Source organism: Chiloscyllium punctatum, chromosome 27 (assembly GCF_047496795.1).
Source record: "Chiloscyllium punctatum isolate Juve2018m chromosome 27, sChiPun1.3, whole genome shotgun sequence".
NCBI classification, from domain to species: domain Eukaryota; kingdom Metazoa; phylum Chordata; class Chondrichthyes; order Orectolobiformes; family Hemiscylliidae; genus Chiloscyllium; species Chiloscyllium punctatum.
In genome coordinates, this window is record NC_092765.1 from 52387570 (window position 1) to 52415412 (window position 27843).

A 27843-nucleotide genomic window follows, 5' to 3' on the forward strand; every position below is an offset into this window, starting at 1 on the left:
TGATACCAACAAGTTTCATCCCACCATCAACTCACCAGGGACTACTGTCTACTATCTGTCTCATTATGGGACACATACATCTCCATCAAGGTTGGGCACCTCAGCACCTTACTCTACCATAAATGCACAGATAACCTCACGATGCTACACTTCTCCAGCTTCCACCTGAAACAGCCATTCCCTATGGACAAGCCTATGCATACATAGGATCTGTTGAGATAAGGAGGAACGTGACGGGCACCTGGAAGTACTCAAGGATGCCGTCACAAGAATGGGATAAGATGCTTAACTCATTGACCACCAGTTCCGATGTGCCACAGCAAGGAACTGTAATGACCTCCTCAGGAGTCAGACACGAGCTGCACCCAACAGGGTACCCTTTGTAGTCCAGTACTTCACAGGAAAAACTATGCCATATTCTTCATGGCCTGCAACATGTTATCAATGAGGATGAGCATCTCACCAAGACCTTTCCTACACCTCCACTTCTCACCTCTAAACAACCAGCAAACCTCAAACAGATCATTGTTCTCAGCAAACTGCCTGACTTTCAGGACAACCCTGCCATGGCAGATGTTGCAAGACGTGCCAGAGCGTGGACACAGATACCACCATTACACATGGGGACACCACCCACCATGTACGTGGCAGGTACTCATGCAACTTAGCCGATGTTGTCTAACTCATACGTTGCAGGCAAGGATGCCCGGACGCATGGTACATTGGTGAGACCGAGCAAAGGCTATGGCAACGGATGAATGGGCACCTCACAACAATCAACAGACAGGAGTGTTCCCTCCCAGTCGGAGAACACTTCAGTGGTCTAGGACGTTCAACCTCGGACCTTCAGGTGACCGTCTGCCAAGGCAGATTTCGGGGCAGGCAACAACAAAGAGTGGCCAAGCAGAGGCTGATAGCCAAGTTCGGCACCCATGGGGACTGCCTCAATCGGAACCTTGGGTTCATGTCACATTACAGGGGACCCCATTGCACTGTACACACACGCACACACACACAGACAGACACACACAGACACTCCTATACACACACACACACACACACTGCATAATTTATAAACTCTTTAATTTTTGTGACGATTCCAGGAAAAACCAGGCTTGGTTTCGCAATGAGGTTTAACATCGTCACAGGAATCAGTGCTGGGTCTGCAACTGCTTACAATTTATAAAAGACTTGGATGAAGGGATTGAGGGTATTTTGATGACACAAAAGGTAAATAGGAAAGTAAGTTGTGAAGATCACAAGGAAGTTACAGAAGGATATGGACAGGTTATATAAGAGGGTAAAGATCTGGCAAATGGAATATAATGTGATAAAATTTGAAATTGTCAATTTTGGTGGGAAGCATAAAAAAACCATATATTGTCTAAATGGTGGGGAATTACAGAACTCTGAGATACAGAATAATATGCAAAACCACGAATTGCAAATAGTTAGTATGCAGGTATAGCAAGTAATTAGGAGAGCTGATAGAATGTTATTGTTTATTATGGGGTGAACAGAATACAAAATTAGTGAAGTTATGCTTCTCCTATTCAGGGCATTGCTGAGAGCCCACAGTTGGAGTACTTAGTACAGTATTAATCTCCCTGTTTGATGAATGATGGACTGTACATGTGTTGGAGGCAGCTCAGCAAGGTTTATCAGAGCCGTACCTAAATTGGGCGGGTTACTCATACTTACATCACACGTGCTTATGACCATTGACATATCCAGGACATACCCACTGCCCGTACTGATCCCTGTTAATGGTATAATGCATGCTCTGGGCAAGCACTGTAGTGAGGGCTAATGGTTACTAATGATTGAACTTTTCGATCCTACCTGTACAAAGGGGAAAGCGGCACCTGGACCAAAAGGCTCATTCTCATGTTCCACTTGATATCGGACATAGGCTTCCACCCCGTCCTTATGGAAGATCTTTGTCTCCTCCTCCATGTTAAATAAAGCCCGTGATGAGACCGCGATTGTTGTAGCATACTGTGAGCTCGGCTGTAGAGTAATGGCAGTGGTAAAACTATCAGACACTGGGAAACCAGGATCTGAATAGTAGGAGGTAGACTTGATTCACTCTTTTACAACCTCATATTTTGAGTCATTCAGAAATATCAATAGAACATAGAACATAGAACAATACAGCACAGAACAGGCCCTCCAGTCCACGATGTTGTGCCGAACATTTGTCCAAGCTTAAGCACCTATACACGTACCTATCCAATTGCCGCTTAAAAGTCACCAATGATTCTGACTCTGCCACTCCCACAGGCAGCGCATTCCATGCCGCCACCACTCTCTGGGGAAAGAACCTACCCCTGACATCCCCCCTATACCTTCCACCCTTCACCTTAAATTTATGTCCCCTTGTAACACTCTGTTGTATCCGGGGAAAAAGTCTCTGACTGTCTATTCTATCTATTCCCCTAATCATCTTATAAACCTCTATCAAGTCACCCCTCATCCTTCGCCGTTCCAATGAGAAAAGGCCTAGCACTCTCAACCTCTCCTTGTACAACCTATTCTCCATTCCAGGCAACATCCTGGTAAGTCTCCTCTGCACCCTCTCCAAAGCTTCCACATCTTTCCTAAAGTGAGGCGACCAGAACTCCACACAGTACTCCAAATGTGGCCGTACAAAGGTCCTAAACAGCTGCAACATCACCTCACGACTCTTGAATTCAATCCCCCTGCTAATGAACGCTAATATACCATAGGCCTTCTTCCAAGCTCTATCCACCTGAGTGGCAACTTTCAAAGAGCTATGAACATAGACCCCAAGGTCCCTCTGCTCCTCCACCTTACTAAGAACCCTACTGTTAACCCTGTATTCCGCATTCTTATTTGTCCTTCCAACATGGACAACCTTACACTTGACAGGGTTGAACTCCATCTGCCACTCCTCAGCCCAGCTCTGCATCATATCTAAGTCCCTTTGCAGCTGACGATAGTCCTCCTCACTATCCACAATTCCACCAATCTTTGCATCGTCTGCAAACTTACTGACCCACCCTTCGACTCCCTCTTCCAAGTCATTAATAAAAATTACAAACAGCAGAGGACCCAGAACTGATCCCTGCGGAACTCCACTTGTGACTGGGCTCCAGGCTGAATATTTACCATCTACCACCACTCTCTGACTTCGACCGGTTAGCCAGTTCTCTATCCAACTGGCCAAATTTCCCACAATCCCATGCCTCCTGACTTTCTGCATAAGCCTACCATGGGGAACCTTATCAAATGCCTTACTAAAATCCATGTACACTACATCCACTGCTCTACCCTCATCCACATGCTTGGTCATCTCCTCAAAGAATTCAATTAGACTTGTAAGGCAAGACCTATCCCTCACAAATCCATGCTGGCTGTCCCTAATCAAGCAGTGTCTTTCCAGATACTCATAAATCCTATCCCTCAGTACCCTTTCCATTACTTTGCCTACCACCGAAGTAAGGCTAACTGGCCTGTAATTCCCTGGGTTATCCCTATTCCATTTTTTGAACAGGGGCACAACATTCACCACTCTCCAGTCCCCTGGTACCACCTCCGTTGAAAGTGAAGATGAAAAGATCATTGCCAACGGCTCTGCAATTTCCTCTCTTGCTTTCCACATCATCCTAGGATATAATCCCGTCAGGCCCGTGGGACTTGTCTGTCCTCAAGTTTTTCAAAATGCCCAACACATCTTCCTTCCTAACAAGTATCTCCTCTAGCTTACCAGTCCATTTCATACTCTCCTCTTCAACAATACGGTCCCTCTCATTTGTAAATACTGAAGAAAAGTACTCATTCACGACCTCTGCTATCTCTTCCGACTCAATACACAGTCTCCCACTACTGTCCTTGATCGGACCTATCCTTGTTCTCGCCATTCTCATGTTTCTCACATACCCATAAAAGGCCTTGGGGTTATCCTTGATCCTACCCGCCAAAAGATTTTTCATGCCGTCTCTTAGCTCTCCTAATCCCTTTCTTCAGCTCCCTCCTGGCTATCCTGTATCCCTCCAACGCTCTGTCTGAATCTTGTTTCCTCAACCTTATGTAAGCCTCCTTCTTCCTCTTTACTAGACATTCAACCTCCCTCGTCAACCAAGGTTCCCTCACACGACCATCTCTTTCCTGCCTGACAGGTACCTACATATCAAGGACACGTCGTATCTGTTCCTTGAAAAAGTTCCACATTTCAATGACATCCTTCCCTGACAGCCTATGCTCCCAACTTCTGCTCCTCAGATCCTGCAGCATCGTATTTACCCTTCCCCCAAGTGTAAAACCTTTGTCCCTCATTCCTAAAATCATTGTTCACCTCTCATTTTCCTGCATTTATTTAAGACAGTCTGCATTAGCTCTTGCTTTACCTTGCTTTTCCAGATCTCTCTCTCTCTCTCTCTCTAGTGCCTTGTAGACTGATTTCTCTTCCTCTCATTTTCTCCCTCTTATTCTAAAACTCTGATCTCTGGTCAGATCGCTATTTCCATCTCTTTCCATGTCATTCTTGTTTTTTTGTTTGAGGGGGGAGGGGGTGCCCTTTTTCTCCGAAGCGTTCCAGTAATCACAGCACTGAAGGAGACTATTTGACCCATCGAGCAGGTGCTAGCTTGAAGAGTAATCCTATCAGGACAGTGAGAGGCCCGGCCTCCCCTTCTTAAAATATTAATTTCACATTTATAACTGTGAAAGGAATGCAAGGATGGAGAGACGCCACTCAATCTGTCAGCTTCCATTCTCCTGCCTGTTAGAGTCTATGTGTCAGCTGATCTCTTCCTCCCCTTCTCTCTCTCTCTCTCTCTCTCTCTGTGTACCGCGGCTTGTCCGGGATACCGGCCCCATCCTATTTCCGGGGTCTCCCAGTCCCACTCCGGGCCGCAGCCCTCCCCCAGTTCCCCGACCACACATTTACCGTTCGTGGCTTCTTCTTTGGGGACAGGTTAGTGACAACGGCCGGAGCCGCGCTTTCTACAGCCGGCTCCATACAGGGGTCTGCGGCACTGACCAAACACCGACCGGGGAGAGGGAGCTGAGCAGCTCAAGAGGTGAGATAGACACCGCTATAAATAAATAACAGGGAGGGACTGCAGCCTGAGAAGGCAGAGAGCTGGCTGAGGGGGGGGGGGGAAATAAGAGAAAGCATTTGGTAAGACGCAACAAAAAGGGATTTTGTATCAAATAAGGGTTTAACTTGGGGGGGGGTGGGAAATTCTGAGGAAAGGCCGAGTGAATATGGCATTCTCATGTTGATAGGTGTCAGTAAGCTCCTGTGATTTCCATCCTATATAAGTGAGTGCCATGGGAGGGTTGGTGCTGTGAAATGGTGAGGTAGACGCCAAGAGGCTGGAAGAGCAACACTGGGACAGTGTGGCACCTCAAAAATGTGAACATTATCCAACAAAAACATGGAGTATCCAATTACTTCTTGAGTGATGACAGTGGGAATTGGAGTCTCAGAGATGTACAGCTTGGAAACAGACCCTCTCAGTCCAACACGTCCACGCCAACCAGATATCCTAAATTAATCTAGTCCCATTTTTGCCCATATCCCTCTGAACCCTTAAGAAAAACATGGATTATAAAGGTCCCAGCAAATTCAAACCATTAGGACTTTTAGTTCCTTCAGTGTCCCTGGGTCAAAATCAGGTAACTCCCCAACAGTACTGTGGGTGTCCCAAGGACTGCACTTGTTCAACAAGGCAGCTCACTATCACCTTCTGCTGGCTGGTTAGAGATGGACAAGCAATGCTGGCCTAGCCAGTGAAGCCCACGTTGCGTGGTTTGGAGAAGCCAGTGTTGGACTGGGGTGGACAAAATGAAAAAATCACACAACCCCAGGTTATAGTCCAACAGGTTTATTTGGAAGCACTAGATTTCAAAGTGCTGCTTCTTTGTCAGGTGGTTGTGAAGCAGAACCATAAAGCAGAATTTATAGCAAATGATTACAGTGATACAATTATACATTGCACAAACTGAGATTGTTAAATCATTCATCTTTTAGAATGGATTTGCTGATTTTGGTTCTTTAATATTTAAATTTCAAACTTCTTTTAAGTCACATTCTCAAGATAACTTAAGGTTTTATAACAAAAGGTGACATCTTAGCACAGACAATACCTTAAAGTGTGAGGTTAGAGGCTGTCTATATCCCAATCTTGAGTCAGACTGGTTCCATTTCCAAAGTGGAATTTATGAATATTTTATAGATTGCCTGCCAGCATTGACTGCTTGCAGGTTCTGCATTTTTTGCTTAAAAGTTCAGGGGTATGCTTGCACATAGACTGGAGGTGTTCTGTAGATAGTCACCCAATCTGCATTTGGTTTCTGCAATGTAGGCCACATTGGGTGGAGCGAATACAACACATAAAATTAGAGGAGGTGTAGGTGAAATGCTGCTTCATCTGGAAAGGCTGTTTAGGCCATGGATGGTGAGCAGGGAGGAGGTGAAGAGGTGGGTGGTGAACCTTCTGTGGTTACATGGGAAGATGTCATTGGAAGTAGGCCTGGTGTTGCTGGTCGAGGAGTGAATTAGGGTGTCCCAGAGGGAACGACCTCTGCGAAATGCAGACAGGGCGAGTGAGGGAAAGGTGTGTTTGGTGGTAGCGTTTCACTTGAGTTGTGTGAAGTGGCGAGGAATAATGCTTTGGATGCGGAGGGAAAAGTGAGAACAGCGGGAACCCAGTCATGCTGTTGTGAGTGATAGGAAGGGACAAGGGTGGAAGCACAGGTCTTGGGCCAAAAGCCTCAAAAAGAGTGTAGTGTAAATTTTAATTCTTGTAATTAAATGAAACAGAGATGCAGGGCCAGATAATGTGTTGTATCTGCATAATGTGGGAGCTGCTGGACCCCGTTGTGGTTCATAGTGACCAAATCTGTAGCCAGTGGGCGGCACGGTGGCACAGTGGTTAGCATTGCTGCCTCACAGCGCCAGAGACCCGGGTTCAATTCCCGCTTCAGGCGACTGACTGTGTGGAGTTTGCACATTCTCCCCGTGTCTGCGTGGGTTTCCTCCGGGTGCTCCGGTTTCCTCCCACAGTCCAAAGATGTGCAGGTCAGGTGAATTGGCCATACTAAATTGCCCCTAGTGTTAGGTAAGGGGTAGATGTAGGAGTATGGGTGGGTTGCGCTTCGGCGGGGCGGTGTGGACTTGTTGGGCTGAAGGGCCTGTTTCCACACTGTAAGTAATCTAATCTAATCTAATCAAATCAGTGTTGGTTGCTCGAGGAACTCTGGCTCAGAGTTGATGAGCTGGAGTCTGAGCTTTGAACACTGCAGCACAACAGGGAGAAGAAAGGTTATCTGAGGGCAGTCACACCCTGTAGGTTAAGTACTTCAAGTGTGGCTACTGGCTAGGGAAAGGAGGTTGTGAGTAAAAGTGAGGCAGTTGAGATATCCTGCATTTAGCAATAAAAGAACCTCAGCTTTTGACCTTGTTCAACAAGTATGAGGTACTTGCTCCCTGTATGGATGAGGAAATGGCCTGTTGGGAGTATAGTCAAGAGTATGGTGCTGGAAAAGCAGTCAGGCAGCATCCGAGGAGCAGGAGTATCAGCGTTTCGGGCATAAACCCTTCATCAGACTCCGAAGAGCAGGAGAATCGACATTTCTCCTGCCTGACTAGATGTTGCCTGACCTGCTGTGCTTTTCCAGCACCACACTCTGGACTCTGATCTCCAGCTTTTGCAGTCCTCACTTTCTCCCTGTTGGGAGTATAGGCAAACTGATCAATGCACCGAGGTACAGGAGGCTATTTAAGTAGGCGTGTTAAAAAGAGAAGTTGTAGTGATAGAGAATTCTATAAATAGACTTCCCATGAGCATACTTTGTAAGTAGCATGGAGAATCCTACATTGTGGGTTGTTAGACAGGAATTAAGAATTGTTGTAATTCATGAATAAGTTCTTCAAATATAAATCATTGCCGACCTGTTGTGAACCTGTTTTAGTGAGGCTCCCCAATCTGATCTTACCAAATTACATCTCGTGCCCTCTCAGATCCTTCCATTGATTGATTCAGGATCCCAATTTCAGATTCAACTACTTTACTCTCTCACCTGTGAATGGGTGAGTTAGTAGTTGAATGGATCAGTGAGTGAGTAAGTGAGCAAGAGAATGAATGTGAAAGTAGATAAGAAAGTGAGTGAATGCATGCGTGAATGAAAATGTTAGAGATGAGTGAATGGGTAGGTATGTTCATGTACCTGTGTCTGAATGGCTGAGAAAGTGGGTAAGAGGGTGAGTGTGAGCAGGTGAGTAAGTGGATTAAAAACTAAAAGAGGAAAGATAGCTCATTCGTTATGTACAAAAGAAATTAGGGATAGTATGAGATCCAAAGATGAGATATAAAATGCGGAATGGTGGCTCAGTGGTTAGCACTGCTGCCTCACAGCACCAGGGTCCCAAGTTCGATTGCTGCCTCGGGTGACTGTCTGTGTGGAGTTTGCACGTTCTCCCCGTGTCTGCGTGGGTTTCCTCCGGCTTCTCTGGTTTCCTCCCACAGTCCAAAGATGTGCAGGTCAGGTGAATTGGCCATGTTAAATTGCCCATAGTGTTAAGTGCATTAGTTAGAGGGAAATGGATCTGGGTCGGTTACTCCTTTGGAGGGTCAGTGTGGGCTTGTTGGGTTGAAGGGCCTGTTTCCACACTGCAGGGAATCTAATCTAATCTCAAAAATGCCTTGAAAAAGCAGCAAGCCTGAGGATTAGCAACATTTTAGATTTCATGAAAAGAGAACAAAAACAGAAATTGCTGGAAAAACTCCGCAGGTCCAGCACCTTCTCTGGAGAGAGAACAGAGTTAATGCTTCGAGTCTAGTGACCCTTTAGGACAAAAATAAAGTTTCAGTGGAAAATGCAGGGAGCATAGAAACTGTAAAATATGTGAAGAGACAAATGCAGTCAGAAGCTGGAGAAATTATAGTGGGGGAAGAATGTGAGATGAATTGAATACATTTTTTGGTTTTGTCTTCATAGACGCAAGTACAATAGCCTCTAGAAATGTTAGGGAACCAAGGGTCTAATGAGAGGGAGGAATTGAAGGAACCCGGCATGAATAAGTAAATATTGCTGGGAAAATTACTGAGTTTTAAATTACTAAGTCTGACAGATTCCAGAGCCTGACAATCTAAATCACAAAGTACAATAGAAAGTGCCTGTGGAAATACTAGATATATTGGTCGTCATCTTCCAAAATTCTATACCCTGGAGCAATTTCATCAGATTGAGGAGGGACCGAGAGAGTATTGTTACACCTAATCCAAGGGAATGGAGCCAGTCAAGTGGCTGAAGTTTCAATGGGCAAGCATTTTTGGGATACTGACTGTAACTCTATGTTTTAAAGTTGTTATGGAAAGGTTTAACATGATGCAGAAGTTGTGTCTAAATTGGGGAAAGTCCAATTTCAATATCGTTAGATAGGATCTAGAAGCTACTCAGAGGTAAGTTATATTTGGAAAGTGGGAGTCTTTTAAAAGTGCAGTGAGAGTTCAAAACCAGCATGATGTTCTAACAGTGAAGGGCAAGGGCAGCAAGTTCAGGGAACCTTAGATATCAAGAGATATCGAGACTTTGATAAAGAAAAAGAAGGAAGCATTGATTAGATACAAGGCATTGAAACTAGAGGAGGCCCTTCAAAACTAAAGAGAGTGTAGGGGATTAAGAAAAATTCCAACACATTTTAGAATTAGATTAGGTAGAAGTGAAAGAATGGGGCCTATTAGAGATCAAACGGGCAACCTCTGCATGGAACCAGTGAATGGAGGTGAGGTGTGATGCAGGAAAAGCACAGCAGATCAGGTAGTATCTGAGGAGCAGAAGAATCGGGCATAAGCCCTTCATCAGGAATTAGCATCTGCAGTCCTCACTTTCTAAGGTGTAGTCTTAATTGAGCATTTCTCATATGTATTCACAAAAGATTGTAGCCAGCGATTTCTACTGGGCCGGTGAGCTTCTAGAACATGTTAAGATAAAGAGGAGGTATTAGATGTTTTAGAGGGCATATAAAGGTACATGGATCCCCAGGTCTGATAAGATGTATCCCAGATTGTTCCAGGATTCAAAGGAAGAGATGGCTGGGTCCCTGGTGAAGATATTTAATGCTTTGCTGGCCACAGATGAAGTGCCAGATAACTAGAAGATAGCTAATATAGTCTCTTTGTTCAAATTAGGGAAATTATTAGAAAATAATTGGAGTAACAGGATTAATCAACCCTTGGAAAGGCAGGGATTGATCAGAGATAGAACAGATTTGTCAGAAGGAAATCTTGTCTGACTAATTTAGTTGAGATTTTTGAAAGGGTTGCCAAATATATTGATGAGGATAGTGCAGTTGATGTGATTTACGTGGACTTTGACAAGGTTGAATATGGAAGGCAGGTCCAAAAGATCCCAGGAAAATTTGCAAACTGGATCCAAAATTGGCTTACAAGTAGGAGGCAAAGGGTGATGGAGGAGTGTTCTTTTTGTGATTGGAAGCCTGGGACCAGTAGTGTACCACAAAGTTTGATGCTGGGACCCTTGGTGTTTGTTATTTACACCAATGACTTGTATGTAAATGTACAGAGTATAATTAATAAGTTGCACATGGCACTAAACTAGACCATAAGATGTAGGAGCAGAAGTCGGCTGTTCAATCACGGCTGATATGTTTCTCAACCCCAATCTCCTGCCTTCTCCTGTCAATCCTTGATCCCCTTATGAAGCAAAACCTATCTAAGTCTGTCTTAAATACAGTCAATGACTTGGACTCTGTGACAATATGTTCCATGGATTAACCATTCTCTGGCTGAAGAAATTCCTCCTTATTGCAGTTTCAAACAGTCATCCTTTACTCTGAGGCCGTATCCTTGGGCCCTAGTCTGTCCTACTAATGGAAATATCTTCTCCAAGTTCAGTCTATACAGGGCTGTCAGCGATCTGTAAGTTTCAATCAGACTCCCCCTTCATCCTAAATGTCACTGCATATAGACCGAGAATCCTGAACCGCTCCTAGTAAGAAAACCCCTGCATCCTCTGGACCTGTAAGGCCAACAGATCCTTCCTTATAGATGGGGCCCAAAACTGTTCACAATATTCCAAACATGGTCAGACCAGAGTCTTAGGGCTGAAAATGTTTTGCTGGAAAAGCGCAGCAGGTCAGGCAGCATCCAAGGAACAGGAGAATCGACGTTTCAAAACGTCGATTCTCCTGTTCCTTGGATGCTGCCTGACCTGCTGCGCTTTTCCAGCAAAACATTTTCAGCCCTGATCTCCAGCATCTGCAGTCCTCACTTTCTCCCAGACCAGAGTCTTATACAGCCTCAGCAGTATATAGAACATAGAACAGTACAGCGCAGTACAACACAACTCTACCGACCTTTGCTCTTCTATTCCAGTCCTCTCAAAATAAATGCTAAAGTTGAATTTGCCTTCCGTACTGCATGATAACCATAAGAGAATCCTGAACTAGGACTCCCAAGTCCTCTATTCTTCCTACCAAAGTACTTAAGCTCTCACTTTCCCACGTTGTATTCCATCAGCCATTTCTTTGCCCACTCTTCCAGCCTGTCCAAGTCCTTCTGTAGCCTGAGTGGGAGAGGGGATGAAGGTGATAGGTCAGGGAGGAGAGGGTGGAGTGGATAGGTGGAAAAGAAGATAGGCAGGTAGGACAAGTCCAGACAAGTCATGGGGCATCTGCAGTCATTGTTTTTACCTCTTCTAGGTCTGTAGATTAAGGTGCCTTGAGTAGAGCGATGTGCTCCTCCTGTCGCATGTGGGACTTTAGGGGGAATTTCAGTGTTCCTGATGATTGTGTGTGCCGGAAGTGAATTTGGTTGCGAATCCTATTGGATTGCATGGATGTGTTGGAGTGGAAGTTAAAGGCAATGAGAAATATACAGGAACCAGGGTGTGTGATAGATGGCAGTTTCAGGAAAGTAGAAAATCTGCAGATACAGTCAGGTGGATGGGTTACCTCGAGGGAAGGGGGGTATTTAGATAGGCAGGTAGTGCAGGAATCTCCTGTGGCTATCCCCATTTCAAAAAAGAATGCTGTTTTGGAAAATGTAGAGGGTGGTGGACTAACAAGGGAATGTAGCCAGGTTTCTGGTACTGAGACTGGCTCTACAGAAATAAGGGGTATGTCAGGATTCAAATGATCGATTACATTTGAGGACTGTCTAGACAAGGACACAGGAAAATCGACATTTCGGGCATAAGTCTTTCTTCAGGAATGAGGCTCGTGTGCCAAGAGGGCTGAGATAAAAGGTGGGGGTGGAGGGGGTAGTGGGGAGGTGGAATTTGGGGGAGGGGTACTGGGAATTCGATAGGTGGAAGGAGGTGAAGGTGAGGGTGATAGGCCGGAGAGGGGGTGGGGGTGGAGAGGTCAGGAAGAAGATTACAGGTCAAGAGGACGGTGCTGAATCCGGGGTTGGGACTGAGATAAGGTGGGGGAGGGGAAATGAGGAAGCTGGAGAAATCCAGTCTCTATACACTTCCATCTGCCATCACGAAGGCCTCCAAACCCTCTGCTTCTTCCTCTCCCACCGACCCAACCAGTACCCTTCCACTGACACCCTCCTTCGACTGACTGAACTGGTCCTCACTCTTAACAACTTCTCCTTCCAATCCTCCCACCTCCTCCAAACCAAAGGAGTAGCCATGGGCACCCGCATGGGCCCCAGCTATGCCTGCCTCTTCGTCTGATATGTGGAACAGTCCAGCTTCCGCAGCTACACTGGCACCATCCCCCACCTTTTCTTCTGCTACATCGATGATTGTATTGGCACTACCTTGTGCTCCCACGAGGAGGTTGAACAGTTCATCCACTTTACTAACACCTTCCACCCCGACCTCAATTTTACCTGGACCATCTCAGATTCCTCCCTCCCCTTCCTCGACCTCTCCATTTCTATCTCGGGTAACCGAGACATTTCCTACAAACCGACCGACTCCCACAGCTACCTAGATTACACCTCCTCCCACCCTGCCTCCTGTAAAAACGCCATCCCATATTCCCAATTCCTTCGCCTCCGCCGCATCTGCTCCCAGGAGGACTAATTCCACTACCGAACAGCCCAAATGGCCTCCTTCAAAGACCGCAATTTCCCCTCCGACGTGGTCGACAGTGCTCTCCACCGGATCTCCTCCACTTCCCGCACCTCGCCCTTGAACCCCACCCCTCCAATTGCCACCAGGACAGAACCCCACTGGTCCTCACCTTCCACCCCACCAACCTCCGGATACATTGTATCATCCTCCGTCATTTCCGCCACCTCCAGACAGACCCCACCACCAGGGATATATTTCCCTCCCCACCCCTATCAGTGTTCCGGAGAGACCACTCCCTCTGTGACTCCCTCGTCAGGTCCACACCCCCCACCAACCCAACCTCCACTCCCGGCACCTTCCCCTGCAACCGCAAGAAGTGCAAAACCTGCGCCCACACCTCCCCCCTCACCTCCCTCCAAGGCCCCAGTGGATCCTTCCATATCCGTTGCAAATTCACCTGCACCTCCACACACATCATTTACTGTATCCGGTGCAACCTCTACATTTGTCTCCTCTACATTGGGGAGACAGGCCGCCTACTTGCGGAACGTTTCAGGGAACACCTCTGGGACACCCGCACCAACCAACCCAACCGCCCCGTGGCTGAACACTTTAACTCCCCCTTCCACTCCGCCAAGGACATGCAGGTCCTTGGCCTCCTCCATTGCTAAACTATGGCCTCACGACGCCTGGAGGAAGAGCGCCTCATCTTCCGCCTAGGAACCCTCCAACCAGACGGGATGAATGTAGATTTCTCCAGCTTCCTCATTTCCCCTCGCCCCACCTTATCTCAGTCCCAACCCCCGGATTCAGCACCACCCTCTTGACCTGCAATCTTCTTCCCGACCTCTTCGCCCCCACCCACTCTCCGGCCTATCACCCTCACCCTCACCTCCTTCCACCTATTGTATTCCTACCCCCCCCCCCCCCCAACCTTTTATCTCAGCCCACTTGGCACACCAGCCTCATTCCTAAAGAAGGGCTTTTGGCCAAAACGTCGATTCTCCTGCTCCTCGGATGCTGCCTGGCCTGCTGCGCTTTTCCAGCACCACACTTTTCAACTCTGGTCTCCAGCATCTGCAGTCCTCACTTTCTCCTAGACAAGGACACAGACAGGCATTCCTGTGGCCGATAGTGAGACATTAGAATGGTGTGTAGCCTCCCTGATGCCAGTGTCAAAGATATCTTGGAAAAGGTGCACAATATTCTCCCGGGGAGAGTGACCAGCAGGAGGTCATTGTAAACATGAGTATCAAAGCCATGGAGTTATACAGTTATAACGAAATACAGCACGTAAACAGGCCCTTTGGTCCAAACTGGTCTGGGCTGACCAGGGTACCCAATCAGCTAGTTCCAATTGCTTTCATTTTGTCCATATCCCTCTAACCCCTTCTCATCCATATACCTATCCAAACGTTTTAAAAATGTTACTATTGTACCTGTCTCAACCACTTTCTGTGGTCGGTCATTCCATATAAGCATTAGTGTCTGCCTGAAGAGGTTGTTCCTCAGGTCCTTCTTAAATCTTTCCCCTCTCATCTTAAACCTTTGCTGTCTAGTTTTTAATTCCACATCCCTGGGAAAAAGACTATATATGTAAGAGAGGTCTTTGGTTTTTTTTTGGATAAAATTGAACTCCAGTTGTTTGTTTCCTTGTTATGCAACTGTACAAAACCAAACTTTGTTTCTGACTGTGTATATATAGGAAGAGATTTTGTTATGAATAAAGTATATTTTGGAATAAAAACAAATTTTGTGAGAAGTTAGTTCAGTCACCACAGCTGAACAATTGATTAAGGAAGAACCCCATCCTTTATAATAAATAGGAGGACGAGCATCCAATAGAGGGAGACAGAGAGACATCACTGAGGATCATTCTGGGGAGAAGTCAGCTCATTCGACATGACTGAACAGTGAATCGAGGAAGAATCTGGTGTCAAAGAATGGTAAACCCTAAAAATTACATCACTGTAGTGTTTCCATCTTTTCCTCTTTCTCTGAAAAAAGCTAAAAATGAGCAAGAAATTGGGAGAGGTTGTTCAAAGTTCGTTGGAGTCGAGAAGGCATTTAGAGCCATAGAGATGAACAGCACAGAAACTGTTGGTCCAACTCGTGCATGTTGACCTGATATCCTAACTTAAAATGGATCCATTTGCCAGCACTTGGCCATTATTCCTCTAAACCCTTCCTATTCATATACCCATCTGGATGCCTCTTAAATGTTGCATTTGTACCAGCCTCCACCACTTCCTCTGCTAGCTCATTCCATACATGCACCACCCTCTGTGTGAAAAAGTTGCCCCTTATGTTCCTTTTTCTCTTTCCCCTTTCACCCTAAACCTATACCCTCTAGTTCTGAGTTCCCCCACTCCGGGGAAAAGATCTTGTCTATTTATCCTATCCATGCCCCTCTTGATATTATAAACTTCTATAAGGTCACCCCTTGGCCTGTTTGTATAGATTGCTTGTAATTTAAGTAATCAGTTAATTGGAAATTACCAACAAAATAGTTTAAGTGGGGCTGCTGTGTGGTGGAAGTGCCACTGGGCGTTATACTGGGCTTCAGTGAGTAATGTGGGCATCAGAAATGCAGTGTAAGATTCTTTTATCTTTCTTAGTGTAAGGGGTAGAGATGGCAGTTAGGGCTGTGGCGTGCTCCTCCTGCCAGATGTGGGAGATCAGGGTGCAGTCTAGTGTTCCTGATGACTATGTCTGCAGGAAGTGTGACCAGCTGCAGCTTCTCACAGACTGCACTGTTTGGTTGATGCTGTGGTCTGACTGAGGACCGTACGGTGGCAGACAGTAAGATATACACTAGTTATAGGGAAGTGGTCACACCACAGATAGATGGGTGACTGTCAGAAGAGGCAGGCAGAAAATGCAGGACTCTGCTGTGGCTATTCCCCTCTCCAACAGGAATACTGTTGCGGGGGAATAGCCTCTCCGGGGAATGTAACAGCAGAAGCCAGGCCTGTGGCACCACAATTTGCTTTGTTGGAGAGCGTAGTTGGACTAGGTCCAAGCGAGCGATAGTGTTCAGAGACCTGCTAGTTAGGGGCACAGACAGGTGTTTCTGTGGCTGTGTTGCCTCCCTGATGCCAGGGTAGTCTGAGTGGTTGCCTGAAATTCTTAGGGAGAAGGGTGAGCAGCCAGAACTTATTGTGCAACTTGGTACCAATGAAATAGGTAGAAAGAGGGATGAGTTCCTGCAGAGTGAATACAGAGAGCTAACAAAGAGACTGAAAATCAAGGCCTCAAGGATAGCAATGTCTGAGTTCCTAACCATGCCACGTGCTAGTAAGGCAATGAAGAGAAGGATAGAATAGGTCGCTAAGCAGCTGGTACAGGGGCAGGGTTTCAGATTCTTAGATCATTGGGAGCTCTTCTGGGACAAGGCTGACCTGTAAAAGAGGGATGGGTTGTCCCTAATCTGTAGGGAAGCAATATCCTTGCAGGGAGGTTCGCAAGTGCTACTTGGGAGGTTTTACGCTAGGGTGGCAGGGGGTGGGAACGATAGCAGCAGGTCAGCAAGTGGAGGGATTGAGGGGAAGGTTGATTTTAAGACCAATAAGTTAGAAAAGAAGGACAGTCAGAGACAGGTAAATGAATATGAATGGTATTAATGGGCAGAAATGGGTTTATTTCAATGCAAGGAGTATTATAGGCAAGACAGATGAGCCTAGAGCCTGGATCAGTGCATGGGACTATGATGTGGCCATTGCAGAGACTTGGTTAAGAGAGGGACAGGATTGGCTCCTCAACTTTCCAGGGTTTTAGACAAGGTGGAGAGGAAGGTAAAAGAGGTGGAAGAGTTCCATGACTAATCAGGGAGAATGTCACTTCTGCACTCAGAACATACTGGAGGGCTCGTCCACTGCGGCAATATGGGTACAGCTCAAAAATAAGATGATTGCAATCACTCTGATTAGATTATGCTAGAGGTCCCCTCCAACAGCTACCGAGACATTGAGCAACAAATATGTAGACAGATGACTACATATTGACTAGAACTCCATTCGATCAAGAAGCTCAGACAGGGTAGAATTTGTAAGGTGTATCAAAGAGGGTTTCTTGGAACAGTAGATGGATAGACTAACTCAAGGAGGGGAACTTATATTGGCTATTGAGCGCAGCCGGGTGATTGGCCTTTCAGTGAGAGAGCATTTTGGAACCAGTGATCACAACTCCTTAGTTATGAATAGGGATAAGTCAGGACTTTGTGAAAAGACACCAAATTGGGGGAGAGCAAATTATATCAGTATTAGGCAGGAACTAGATAACGTTAATTAGGATGAGCTTTAATTGGCAAGTCCATATTTGAAATAGAGTCAGAAAGTCATAGAAACAGGCCCTTCGGCCCAAACTGGTCCATGCTGACCATGATGCCAACTCAGCTAGTTCCAATTGCCCACATTTAGTCCATATCCCCCTAAACCCTTCCCATCCATGTACCTATTCAAATGATTTTTAAATGTTGCTACTGTACCTGCCTCAACCATTTTCTCTGGCAGTCCAAACCGTATACAAACCACTCTTTTTGTGAAGAAATTGCCCCTTAGGTCCTTCCTAAATCTTTCCCCTCTCTTCTTAAACATATGCCCTCTAGTTTTCAATTCCCTATCCCTGGGAAAAAGACTATATGTGTTCATCCTATCTATGTCCCTCATAATTTTATACACCTCAATAAGATCACCCCTCATTCTCCTACATTCCAAGGAATAAAGTTCTATCCTCGTCAACCTCTCCCTATTAGATTAGATTAGATTATATTAGATTACTTACAGTGTGGAAATGGGCCCTTCAGCCCAACAAGTCCACACCGCCCCGCCGAAGCGTAACCCACCCATACCCCTACATCTACCCCTTACCTAACACTACGGGCAATTTAGCATAGCCAATTTACCTGACCTGCACATCTTTGGACTGTGGGAGGAAACCCACGCAGACACGGGGAGAACGTGCAAACTCCACACAGTCAGTCGCCTGAGGCGGGAATTGAACCCGGGTCTCCGGCGTTGTGAGGCAGCAGTGCTAACCACTGTGCCACCGTGCCACCCACAGGCCTACTATTTCTGGTAACATCGTTGTGAATTTTCGTTGCAGTCTTTCCAGTTTAACCATGTCCGCAGGAAGTATGTTTAGTTGCAACCAAAACTCCAAATGCATCTCACCAATGACATATACAATTGTAGTATAACTTCCCAACTCCTGTATTCAATGCCTTGACCAATGAAGGCCAACATGCTAAATGCCTTCTTCAGCACCCTGTCTACTTGTGATGCTGCTTTCAAAAAGCCATGTACTTGTACTTGTAGGTCCCTCTGTTCCACAATACTTCTCAAGACCTTACCATTTACTTTATAAGTCCTGGAGTAGAGTCGTGCTGGAAAAGCACAGCAGTTCAGGCAGCATCCGAGGAGCAGTAAAATCGATGTTTCGGGCAAAAGCCCTTCATCAGGAATACAGGCAGAGTGCCTGAAGGGTGGGGAGAGGGTGTATAAGTCCTCCCCGGTTTGACTTTCCAAAGTGCAACAACTCATATTTTATCTGCATTGGATTGCGTTTGCCACTCCTCAGCCCATTTCACCATCTGATCAGGATCCCTCTGTAATTTTTGATAACCTTGCTCACTATTAACAATATCTCATTTTGTATCATCTGCAAACTTACTAATCATTCACATCTAGATCATTTATGAAAATAAGAAATAATAAAGATCCTTAGAACGAGCCTGGTAGCACACCACTAGTCACAGGCCTTCAGTCTGAGAAACAACCTTTAACCACCACCCTCTGCTTCCTACCATCAAGCCAATTTTGGTTCCAATTAGCTAGCTCTCCCTGGATCCCATACAACATAATCTTTGTGACTAACCTGCTGTGTGGGACCTTGTCAAAGGCTTTACTAAAGTCTATATAGATAACATCCACTCTCCTGAAGAAGGGCTTATGCCCAAAACATCGATTCTCCTGCTCCTTGGATGCTGCCTGACCTGCTGCGCTTTTCCAGCAACACATTTTTCAACATCCACTGTCCTACCCTCACCTTACCTCTTGGTTACCTCTTCGAAAAACTCTAAATGATTTGTTTCACACACAAATCATGGCAGACTATTCCTAATCAGACCTTTAGTATCGAAATGTTGGTTGATCCTGACCCTCAGTATCCTCTCCAACAACTGTTGTCAGGCTCACTTGCCTGTAGTTCCCTGGCTTGTCTTTGCTACCTTTCCTAAACAATGGAACAACATTAGCCATCCTCCAGTCTTCCATAACTTCACCAGTGGGTAAAGATGAAGCAAAAATCTCTGCAAGCGTCTCTGTCATTTCTTGCCTAGCCTCCCACAGCAACTCCTCTCTAGTCCAATGCATCCCCATTTGTTTCCCCTATTTCCTTAGCCTCCATAAACGTGACTCTCCATAAACACTGAGGAGAAATATTTATTACAAATCACCCCATCTCCTGTGGCTCCACATATGGATGGCCATGCTGATTTTTAAGGGGATCAATTCTCTACCTAGCCACCCTTTCACTCTTAATAGAGCTATAAAATCTCTTGGGATTATCTTTAACCTTATCTGCCAGATCCATCTCATACCCTCTTTTTGCTCCTACACTTTTTATACTCCTCTAGGGTTCCACTTGAGCCTGGTTGCTCAAACCCAATATATGCTTTCTTCTTTTCCCTGATCAGGGTCTCAATATCCTTCGTCAGCCAGGGAACCTTTCACGCGAACAGGAACGTACTGTCCGCGGACTCTTGATATCATACTTTTAAAAGCCTTCCATTTCCTTTTCCTTCAAACAGACTCACTCAATTGATCTCTGCTAGATCTTGCCTCTTAGCCCCAAAACCGTCCCTTCTCCAGTTTAGCACCTTAACCTGTGGACCAGTTCTGTCTTTATTCATAATTATGCTAAAACTAAGAGAGTTCTGGTCACTGGACGCAGAGTGCACTCCAACTGAGATCACTTTTGCCTACTTCAGTCACTTGCTCAACCTCGTGTCCTAAGAGGAGGTCCAGTGTTGCACCCTTCCGAGTAGGGCTCTCTATACACTGATTTAGGAATCTTTCTTGGACAAATTCTACTCCATTCAAGCCTTTTACAGTCTGGATGGCCCAGTTAATGCAGGGGAAATTAAAATCTCCAACCAATACTATTCTATTATTCCTTCAGGTATCTGCAATCTGTCTGGTACTGGTTGGCTATTTGGGACTCTATAAAACAGTCTCAACAGAGTGACCATCCCCTTCTTGTTTCTAAGTTCTAACCATACGGCCTCATTTGATTACCCCTTAAGAATAATTTTGCTAAGTGCTGTTGTTATGTCCCCCCTTATCAAAAAGACTACTCTCTCTCCTCGCTTTCTTGTATTTCTGTCACATCTGTAGCTTCTGTATCCTGGAACACTGAGCTGCCAGTCCTGCCCTTCTCTCAGCCATGTTTCTGTTATGGCTATAATATCCCAGTCCCCTGAGCACATCTGCCTGACCAGTCCGGCCTAGTGCATTGAAATAAATGCACTTTAAACTAAAAGTATTTTCCCTCCCTTTACTGTGCCCTAGCTATCCTGAAAAGTAAACTTCTTGATGGCCTGTCTGTTAGTTAGAGTTCCGCCTCCCTGCCAAACTATTTTAAACTCTCTTGCGTAACACAGTAAGTAGGAAGAGAACAGGATAAGATTCTGAAGAGAGAATATAAGAAATTAGGTGGTTAAAAAGTAGGTCCTCAAGGTGAGTCATATCAGAATCACTCCTAGTGCTGCGTGACAGCAAGAGTATGAATAGGAGGATCCAGCAGATGAATGCATGGCTGAGGAGAAGGTGCAGGAGGCAGGAATTTGCATTAGACTCTCATGTATAAGAGACCTGTACAAGAAGTTTAGGTTGAACCTGAATTGGAAGGCAACCAATATCCTGGCAGGGAGATTTGCTAAGGCTGCCTAGGAGGTTTTAAATTAGTAAGGGAGGGGTATGGATGTATGGGGAGGTGGGCAGGGAGACCATGGGGAGCCCAGAGAGGTAGTGAGAAAGTAATATGTCTGAGGCTGGTACAGTTGAGAAGTTGAGCAATTTTCAAGGCTGGCAACACCAATGCAGCGAATGAGGTAGGAATGAAATATTCCTCTCCTTGAACTTGAAGAAGGTCTTTGACAAGGTGTCACACAGGAGGCTACTGAGTAAGATAAGGGCCTATGGTGTTAGAGGCAAGATGCTAGCATGAATAGAGGCTTGGTTGTCTGGCAGAAAGCAGAGAGTGGGGATAAAAGGGTCTTTCTCAGGATGGCAGCCAGTGACAAGTGGTGTTCCTCAAGACTCAATGTTGGGACCACAACTTTTCACTTTTTACATTAACGATCTAAATGAAGGAACTGAGGGCATTCTGGCTAAGTTTGCAGATGATACAAAGATAGATTGAGGGACAGGAAACATTGAGGACGCAGAGAGACCGCAGAAGGATTTGGACAGGTTAGGAGAGCAGGCCAAGAAGTGGTAGATGGAGTATAACGTGGGAAAGTGTGAGGTCATGCCGTTTGGTAGGAAGAACAGAGGGATGGACTATTTTATAAATGGGGAGAAAATTCAGAAGTCTGAAGTGCAAAGAGATTTGGGAGTTCTGGTCCAGGATTCTGTCAAGGTAAATTTGCAGGTTATGTCAGTATGAGGAAGGCAAATGCAATGATGGCATTTAGTTTGAAAGGACTTGAATATAAAAGCAGGGATGTACTTCAGGGGCTCTGTAAGGCTCTAGTCAGGCCACATTTAGAGTATTGTGCACAGTTTTGGGCCCCATATTTCAGGAGGAATGTACTGGCCTTGGAGCGGGCTCAGAGGAGGTTCACGAGAATGGTCCCAGGAAGAAAAACATACGAGGAACGTACACTCAATGGAGTTTAGAAGGATGAGGGATTTTCGTATTCAGTTTGTGGATGGACCTATTAGAGAAGGATCAAAACTTGACCTTCTCTTGGGCAATAAAGCAGGGCAAGTGACTGAGGTGTCAGTGGGGGAGCACTCTGGGGCCAGCAACCATAATTCTATTGGTTTTAAAATAGTGATGGAAAAGGATAGACTGGATCGAAAGGTAAAAGTGGAGGAAGGCCAATTTTGACAGTATTGGGCAAGAACTTTCAAACGTTGATTCGAAGAGGCTACTCTCTGGTAAGGGACGGTTGGAAAGTGTGAGGGCTTAAAAATGAGATACTGAGAGTAAAGGGACAGTATGTTGTGCGAAGGGCAAGGCTGATAGGTTTTGGGAATTCTGATCTCTAGAGAAATTGAGGTTCTTGTCAAGAAAAAGGAGGATGCAGGTATACACAGCTGGGATTGAGCAAATCCCTTGAGGAGTATAAGGGCAGGAGGAGAATACTCAACAGGGAAATCAGGAAGGCAAAAATGAGACATGAGATAGCTTTGGAAATTGTGGTTAAGGGGAATCTGAAGAGATTCTATAAATACACTAAGAGCAAAAGAGTAACTAGGGAGAGAATAGGGCCTATTAAAGATCAACAAGGCCACCTACTTATGGAATGGCGGGAGATGGGTGAGGTACTAAATGCGTATTTGGTGTCAGTATTTACCATGGAAAAGGATGTGGAAGTTAGAGAACTTTTTTTTTAGATTAGATTACTTACAGTGTGGAAACAGGCCCTTCGGCCCAACAAGTCCTCACCGACCCGCCGAAGCGCAACCCACCCATACCCCTACATATACCCCTTACCTAACACTACGGGCAATTTCGCATGGCCAATTCACCTGACCTGCACATCGTTGGACTGTGGGAGGAAACCGGAGCACCCGGAGGAAACCCACGCAGACACGGGGAGAATGTGCAAACTCCACACAGTCAGTCGCCCGAGGCTGGAATTGAACCCGGGTCTCTGGCGCTGTGAGGCAGCAGTGCTAATCACTGTGCCACCGTGCCGCCCTTGGAGAAATATAGAGTGATATCTTGAAACGTTGCAACTTCAAATATTACAGAGGCAGTGGTGCTGGATGTTTTCAACTGCATTTAGGTGGATAAATGCCTGGAAACTGATCAGGTATATCCCAGAACTTTGTGGGAAGCCAGAAGTGATTGCTTGGCCCCTTGCTGAAGTATTTGTGTCATTAGTAGCCATGGGTGAGTGTAGGAAGACTAGAGGGCGGTTAATGTCGTGCCATTATTTAAGAAAAAACAGGGAACTATAAACCTGTCAGCCTGACATTAGTGGTGGGTAATATGTTGGAGGGGATTCTGAAGGACAGGATTTACGTGTCTATCACTACACTGAAACAGCTCGTGATGAATTTAAAGGACCCGTACTAACAATCAGCAGAACAAACGTCATATGCAAAAGACCCTGCAAGGACTGCAACAGACATTACATTGGACAGATGGGCAGGGAACTAGCCACCAGAATACAAGAGCACCAACTAGCCACCAAAAGACATGACCAACTATCACTAGTATCCATACACGCAGACGAAGAGAGATACCAGTTCGACTGGGACAAGGCATCCATCCTAGGACAAAAACATACACGGGATTTCCTGGAGGCGTGGCATTCAAATCGGAACTCCATTAACAAACATATCGATTTAGACCCCATTTACAAACTTCTCAGAAACCGAACCAGAAGTGATATCACCCACCACAGCAGACCAAGACAGATAATTATCAAGCGGGACAGGACACCAGCACTTCATCGGAGGCTCACTGATGATGTTACCTAGCATGATGACGAGGCGTCTGAGAATACATTTACTAGCTCAGCAAGTAAAGTTACAACCCAAACAGGATTTACATGTATTTGGAAAGGCAAGAATTGAGTAGGGATAGTCAACATGGCTCTGTGCGTGGGAAAACATGTCTCACTGACATGATTAAGTTTTTTGAAGAAGTGACTAAGGAGATTGATGAAGGCAGAGTGATGGATGTTGTCTGTATGGACTTCTGCAAGTTCAACAAGATTCCTCATGGAATCCAGGTAAAGCTAGCTATTTGGATACAAATTTAGCTTGAAGATAGGAGACTGAAGGTGGTGGTGGAGGGTTGCTTTTAGCACCGGAGGCTTATGACCAGAGGTGTGCCGAAAGGACTATTGTTTGTCATTTAAATAAATGATTTGGATGTGAATGTAGGCAGAATGGTTAGTAAATTTGTAGATGACACCTACTCTGTGTTTCAGGTGACAAAGGAGCAGTGCTCCAAAAGCTCGTGATTTCAAATAACCCTGTTGAAGTATAAGCTGGTGCCAGGTAACCTCTGATTAAGGAAAAGGTAGAAGCACAAGTAGGTGACAGGGCTGATGGTTACCAGAAAATGAAAGGAAGAGACAGAGCAGGTGAATGTCTTATTGTGCCAAGGAATTACACAATAGGAAAATTGATAATAGGACAAACCTAAAGGCTTTGTCAGTGAATGGACATAGTATTCAGACTAGAATTAATGAGTTAGCAGTACAAACAACAAACGGAAGGGTGTGATTTGGTGGCAACTACTGAGGTGTGATTACAAGGAGAGCAGGTTTGAGAATTAAATATCCAGGGGTACTCCGTGTTTCATAAGAATAGGCAGCAAGGAAAAGGAGGTGATGTAGCTTTCTTAGAAAAGAGTGATCATTGCTGTAGTGAGAAATGATTTCATCATTGGGATTCATGATGATACGTCAGTGTGGGTAGAAATAAGAAAAACCATGGGAAAGAGGTCCCTGGTGGTAGGCATATATCCATTCCCTAATACTAATTTCACAGTGTAAACTAGGAAATACTTGGGGCTTATAAGAAAAGTCATGAGTGACTTACTAAAATCACCATTTTTTTTTCTTATGAACCTAGAGTGGATTAATCAAATTGGCAAGGATAGCCACGAGGGAGAATTCATTAAATAGATTAGATTGTTTCTTGAAGCAAAATGTTGGGAAACCAACCAGGAACCAGACTATTCTGGATTTGGTATTGTGCAATGAAGTGGGATTAATTAATAATGTCATGTTAAATTATCTTCTATCAAAGAGTGATCATAGCATACTCTAATTTCAAATTCAGTTAGAGGGCGAAAAGACTGGAGTCCCACACTAGTTTCGGTGTTAAATAAAGATAATTATATCGACATGAGGACAGATTTGGCTCTCGTCACTGGGTTGGAAGGCTAAAAGGTAGAACAGCTGATGAACAGTGGCAAACTTTTAAGGAGATATTCAATTTCTTCTAATTAAAATATATTGTAGAGGGGAAGAAAGATTTGAAGAGAGGGCGAAAGCACCCACGGCTAAGCAAGGTAACATTAGGGTAAAACCTAAGGCACATCATATTACAAAGATCAGTGATAGTCTGAACGATTAGGAAACTTAAAGACCATTAAAGGATTACGGAAAAAAGAAAATTAGAAACAAACGTGCAAAAAGTAAAATGGATAGTAAAAGCTCCTGTAAGTGTATAAAATGTGAGAGAACAGCTGAAGCAAATGTTGATCCCTTGGAGGACAAGTCTGGGGAGTTAAAAGGAAGAAACACAGAAATGGTAGTCACTAAATCAGTATTTTGCCTCATGTTTCATAATGAAGGACACTGAAACTCTCCCAATCGTCATAGGCAATGCAGAAATTATAGAAAGGGAGAAACTTAAAACACTGGAGAAAAATTACTGGCAAACTATTGAGAATTCCTCAGTGACTCATAGTCTATATCCTATGCTCTTAATGGAAGTGACAGCAGCAATAATGGCAATAATATTCCAAACTTCCATGAATTCTTTGAAGGTTCTAGTGGAATATAAAAATGCTAATGTAACACTTCTGATTTAAAAACAATAGGAGACTATAGACCAGTTATTTTAATGTCTGCCATTGGGAAAGTTTTGGAATTCAATATTAAGGATGTAATAACAGCACATTTGGAAAATCAAAATTTTCTAGAGTTCTTTGAAGATGTAGCAAGCAATTTCGATAATGGTATAGATGTGGTGTATCTGGACTTCCAGAAAGCATTTGATAAGGTGCTGCACAGAAGGTTAATACATAAGGTAAGGTCACATGGTGTTTGGGGTAATTTATTAGCAGAGTTGGGATAAATAGGTATTTTTCTAGTTGGCAAGATACAGTTAAAAAGATGCCACAGGTTCAGTATACACACTCTCAACTATTTACAACCTGTATTAATGACCTCCTGGTATGGAATGAACGATAGTCAAATTTACAGGTGACACTAAAATAGATGGGAAAGTAAGTATTGTGTATTGCTTTCGTCTCTTTACTTGACGGGGGATGTAGTTGCATTGGAGGCAGTTCAGGGGAGGTTCACCAGATTGGAATCAAGGAGTTTAGGTTTGTACTTGCTACTGTTTTGGGAGAATGAGAGGAGATCTAATTGAGAAATACAAGATGATAGAGAGTATTGACAAAGTAGACAGAGAAAGGATGTTGCCCCTTGTGGGTTAATCGAGAATGACAGAAATCATAGATGTATGTTAAGGAGTGCCAGTCTTCAAGCAGAGATGAGGAGAAATTACTTCTCTCAAAGTGTTATGAATATATGGAATTTACTACCCCAGAGTGTGGATGCTGGGACATTGAGTTAAATTTAAGAAGGAGATAGACATTGTTAAGTAATGATGGGCTGAAAGGTTATGGAGAGTGGACATGAAAGTGGAGTTGATACTGAGGTGAGATCAGCCATGATCATATTAAATGCCAGACCAGGTTTGAGCGGCTGAATTGACTACTCCTGCTTAGTTGTTATCCTATCTTGAATCAAATAAGAGAATTAAACATTTGAAGAATCACTCCAACCTGATGAGAATCTGATATTTAGTGTTTGTATTCTATTAAAATCCCTGTGGAGGAATTATAAATCAAAATCACTAAATTTACTAAATGAACAACCTCATTAACAAGACTTCACCTTTTAAGACTTTTTCACTTTGACATAATTCAGAGCCAGAATAAACTAAACACTGGTCACAATTTCCTTACCCCGCCACTGCCCCCACCCCATCTCCAAAGCAATGCACCACATCTAGCCTCACAATTCTTTGACAATTCATCTCCCCCAGCAACGTCCCTGTCTAACTGTCAGTGAAACTGGATTTGTCATGCAGCAGCTGCTGGCTCTAGGTCAGTGTACTGTCAGCTCTAGCAGGCTGAGGAAGCTTGCAACATATTGGAATCGAGAAAACAATCTTACTTCCCCTTTCCTAACAATTCAAGGAAGCTGTTTATCATCATTTAATCACTCCTCCATAATCTTGCAAATGAGTTGAGAGACTTGTGAGAATGACTGATAGATTGTGGCATGAACAGCTGCTTCCCCATGCCATTCCAATAGTCTGGGGCTTTTCAATCCCTGAAGTGTCGGAGGCTGAGGGGTAACCTTATTGAGGTTTATAAAGTCATGAGGGCATGGATAGCCAAGATCTTTTTTCCCAGGGTAGGGAAGTCCATAACTAGAGGGCATAGTTTTAAGGTGAGAGGGGAAAGATTTAAAAGGGACCTAAGAGACATTTTCATGCAGAGGATGGTGCTTGTATGGAATGAGCTGCCAGAGGAAGTGGTCAATGCTGGTACAATTACAGCATTTAAAACACATCTGGGTGGGTATATGAATAGGAAGGGTTTGAAGGGAAATGGGCCAAGTGCTGTCAAAATGGACTGATTAATTTGGGATATCTGGTTGGCATGGACCAAAGGATCTGTTTCTGTGCTGTGCAACTCTGACTCTGTGACTCTACCTGAGACTGATAATGCTGACCTTTGACCTCAACTCCATTATTATCAAATCCCTAACTCTTTTCAGACCTCAACATCCAGCAAACCTTTGAAATTCAAAATATTTCTCTT

General features: G+C 44.7%; 2 protein-coding genes across 4 annotated transcripts in view; one reads left to right on the top strand and one right to left on the bottom strand.

Annotated features, from left to right (window-relative positions):
• Positions 1 to 5074, bottom strand: part of LOC140453704 (cytosolic 5'-nucleotidase 1A-like) — a 46623-nt gene extending 41549 nt beyond the window's left edge. Inside the window, exons 1-2 of the mRNA XM_072548662.1 lie at positions 4913 to 5074; positions 1843 to 2010 (exon numbers count right to left, since the gene is read on the bottom strand). Of these exons, the coding sequence (XP_072404763.1) occupies positions 1843 to 2010; positions 4913 to 4984 (240 nt within the window). The 5' untranslated portion in view covers positions 4985 to 5074. The remainder of the gene's footprint in view (positions 1 to 1842; positions 2011 to 4912) is intronic.
• The window catches only part of LOC140453703 (granulocyte colony-stimulating factor receptor-like), a 216682-nt gene continuing 193723 nt past the window's right edge, over positions 4885 to 27843 (top strand). For 2 of the 3 annotated variants that reach the window (XM_072548659.1, XM_072548658.1), the window contains exons 1-2: positions 4885 to 5045; positions 14850 to 14969. The gene's annotated coding sequence lies outside the window, so the exon portion shown is untranslated. The remainder of the gene's footprint in view (positions 5046 to 14849; positions 14970 to 27843) is intronic. The other variant, XM_072548660.1, reaches the window with a different exon arrangement.